The 3,362-nt window shown below is 54.1% G+C and overlaps 1 protein-coding gene across 1 annotated transcript; it reads right to left on the bottom strand.

Moving 5' to 3' along the window:
* Positions 1-455: 455 nt before the first annotated feature.
* LOC311119284 (uncharacterized protein) lies at positions 456-2,945 on the bottom strand (the record flags this gene model as incomplete). The annotated part of the gene is made up of 3 exons (XM_084194003.1): positions 456-1,540; positions 1,796-2,602; positions 2,729-2,945. The coding sequence occupies 3 exons, from the start codon at positions 2,943-2,945 to the stop codon at positions 456-458; spliced, it is 2,109 nt and encodes a 702-aa protein (XP_084050129.1).
* Positions 2,946-3,362: the final 417 nt, after the last annotated feature.

Below are 3,362 nucleotides of genomic sequence, written 5' to 3'. Positions count from 1 at the left end.
CATGTTTTAGGCCAAATCCACATTGCGACCAGTTCAGCATATGACAGGAGACACTGTTTGAGTGTAACAAACGTGAAACAATTCTTTTAGCCTTTTCTTATGAAAACAGGGTCCAAAATCATGGGTTTTCGTTCAGCAGTGGAAGTAGGAGGCGCGCTCTACAATAGGCAAGGGTTTTCAAGTCTGCAAGTACGTTTTAAGCTGAGTTCCATGAACATTGTCCAAAATCATGTTTTAACCAAAATCCACAATGCGACCAGTTCAGCATATGAGAGGAGACACTATTTGTGTGTAACAAACGTGAAACATTTCTTTTAGCCTTTTTGCATGAAAACAGGGTCCAAAATCATGGGTTTTCGTTCAGCAGTGGAAGTAGGAGGCGCGCTCTACAATAGGCAAGGGTTTTCAAGTCTGCAAGTACGTTTTAAGCTGAGTTCCATGAACATTGTCCAAAATCATGTTTTAACCCTCCCGTTGTCCTGGTATTCTGTACACACGCCGTGCCCTCCGGGTCGAACTGTCCCGCTCTCACTAAAGGCCCAGTTGGAACATGTGGGACAGTATGGGTGCGAGCAGCCTTTGCAGATGTATTTGTTACACCTGGTGCACACCGTGTGTGTTTTACAGTCCTTCTTTGTGGGGCAGACCTGACACCTCTTCCTCTTACTGGGTTGTGCGGGGTTGGGTGCTTGGGCCGGTGGTGCTGCGTGGTCCGGTGCTGCGGGGGCGTGATCCCGCCGGGGCTGATCACGATACGTAGCCCTCTGAACAGCTTTGACGAGCGCCGCAGAGGCTTCGGTGCGAGGGAGACGGGCCCTTCTTTGTATGAACGGAGTCACTAGTGCCTTTCCCAGCTGCTCGAGGAACACCCTCCTCTTGTTTCGCTTGCCAGGCATCCAAGTGGGGTTGAGCTCTCGCCATATGACAAAAGCGTTGTAAGAGGACACGTCAAGGATGTTGTGGAAGATGACCAGGGGCCAGCGCGCGGTCATCCTCCTGCAGCTGTAGGTTCCAATCACCTTGTCTAGGTTGTCCACACCTCCCTTGTTGCTGTTGTAGTCTAGGACGATGGCCGGCTTCTTGTCCTGGCGACGGCTAACGTGAGCCTCGGTGTGCAGCGTGCTCAGGAGTAAGACGTTCTTGTTTTTCTTTGCCAGGTAGGACACTAGAGCGGTGGTGGACGTGAAGGCGAACTTGGAGGAGAAGAGGAGCCTGTCCTTTGAGGCGAGCAGCGCCTGCGGGAGCTCTGGCTTGTTCTTTCTGACTGTGCCGACCACGGTGACGTTCCTGGTCAGGAGCTGGCGCGCGAGCTCGTATGAGGTGAAGAAATTGTCGCAGGTGACGTTGTGACCCCTGAGTCCCTGCGTCAAATCGAGCACGACCCTCATCCCCTGGTTCTTCTCGGGTCCTCCGCGTGTGGCCTTGCCGGTGTAGACCTGCATCTTCCAGGCGTAGCTGGATTTGGAGTCGCAGGCCACCCATGTCTTGATGCCGTATTTGGCCGGCTTGCTTGGGATATACTGGCGGAAAGGACATCGGCCTGGAGGAGAGAGAGAGAGAGAGAGAGAGAGAGAGAGAGAGAGAGAGAGAGAGAGAGAGAGAGAGAGAGAGAGAGAGAGAGAGAGAGAGAGAGAGAGAGAGAGAGAGAGGAGAGGAAAGACAAGAGATTAGCTTTAGCGTGTTGTCTTGTGTTGTGTTGTGTTCAGTGTTGTGTTCAATGTTGTGTTCAGTGTTGTTGTTGTTGTTGTTGTTGTTGTTGTTGTGCTCTTGTACGGTGTTGTTGGCCCCGGCACACCTCTGAAAGGGACCAGTTGCTCGTCCACCGTCACGTCGGCCCCGGGGTTGTAGAGGAGCGGCAGCCTCTCGACCCACTTGTCCCAGACCTCTCTCACGGCCGCAAGTTTGTCATCGCCGCCTGCTGCGCGTCTCTCGGCTCTGGTCTGGCGGTCGTCGAAGCGAAGGAGTCTCGAGTAAACGTGAAAGACTTTGAGCGGCATGGTTGCGCGGAAAATGGTCCTTCCGCTCTCGGCGTCCCAGAGACTAGAGGCCGCTTCGCCTCGGGACCTGTACACGCCGGCTAGGATGAGCAGCCCTACGTAGGCTCTCAGGTCTGTGGAGTCCATCGCTTTCCAGCGGCCGCCGCCGCCGCCGCGGTCACGGTCTTCGTGGTTTTCGTGGTCTTCGTGGTCGTCGGCGTAGTGGCGGTGGTCGTCGTCGCCGTCGTCGCCGTCGCCTCGGGCTCCGTATTTTCGAACGCCCTCCAGATTGGTCATCTCCAGGATGATGTCTTCTATCTCGGGTGTGAAAAACAAGCGAAACGTGGACAGGATGTCGCGGGCTTGGCCTACGGCCTGCCTAGTAGGCCCGGGCCTCATGTCCTCCGGCACCTCAGCAACCGGCCTGTTACTTTTTGCCGCTGCTGCGGCCCCTCCGACGCCCCGATTGTTGTCACAGGGCACCGAGCACCATTGGATTTGGCCGTTTCTCGACACGAATGTCTCTCTTTCCACTCGAGGGATATCGTGTTGTGTTCTGGGGCTGATGCTGCGGCGGCGGCGGCGGCAGCGGCGGAGGTCTCCTCGCTCTCCTCGCTCTCTTTCACCTTCCCCTTGTTCTTCCCCTTGTTCTTCCCCTTGTTCTTCTTCTTCTTCTTCTTCTTCTTCTTCTTGTTGGTCGTCGTATTCGTCGTCGTCGTCGTCATCGTCTCGTTCGTCTTCTACGCCTTGACCTTGTTCTACTTGGACATCGTCCTCGTTGTCAGCGGCGGCGGCTGCGGCGTCGTAGTCGTCGTCGTCGTCGTCCTCTGTGGTCTCCTCGTCCTCTGGGTTGTATTCCTCCCCGTCTTCTTCTTCGGATGCTTCCTCGTCCGCTTCCTCGTCGCAGTCAGAGTCATTGGAAAATATCTGTTCTAGGACCTGTTTGGCAGTGAATCGCACAGCACTCATAATAGCTTCGGCACCCAATGCTGGGGAAGTCCCCAAGACCTCTCTTTTCGGCACGTGTCCGGACATGCCACGGAGGCAATATATAGTAGTAGTAGTAGTAGTAGTAGTAGTAGTAGTAGTAGTAGTAGTAGTAGTAGTAGTAGTAGTAGTAGTAGTAGTAGTAGTAGTAGTAGTAGTAGTAGTAGTAGTAGTAGTAGTAGTAGTAGTAGTAGTAGTAGTAGTTGTTGTTCTTGGTGTTGCTGTTTTTGTTTACGGCTTACCTAGTACCTCTGGCTCAGAGCTTATGCCTCTAACGTGTAGCCTGGGTCCGTTTGACCCCAGCCAGGACAGGACAACGCTAGGGGTTATACAGCAACTAGCTCTAACACCTAGGCACTGACACGTAGCCTGGGTCTTTTTGACCCGGTCAGGACAGCG

Source organism: Coregonus lavaretus (genome assembly GCF_964263955.1).
Source record: "Coregonus lavaretus genome assembly, contig: HAP1_SCAFFOLD_2780, whole genome shotgun sequence".
Classification (NCBI taxonomy): domain Eukaryota; kingdom Metazoa; phylum Chordata; class Actinopteri; order Salmoniformes; family Salmonidae; genus Coregonus; species Coregonus lavaretus.
Note: the sequence above shows the minus strand (reverse complement) of the source record. Positions and strands in the feature narration are given on the sequence as shown.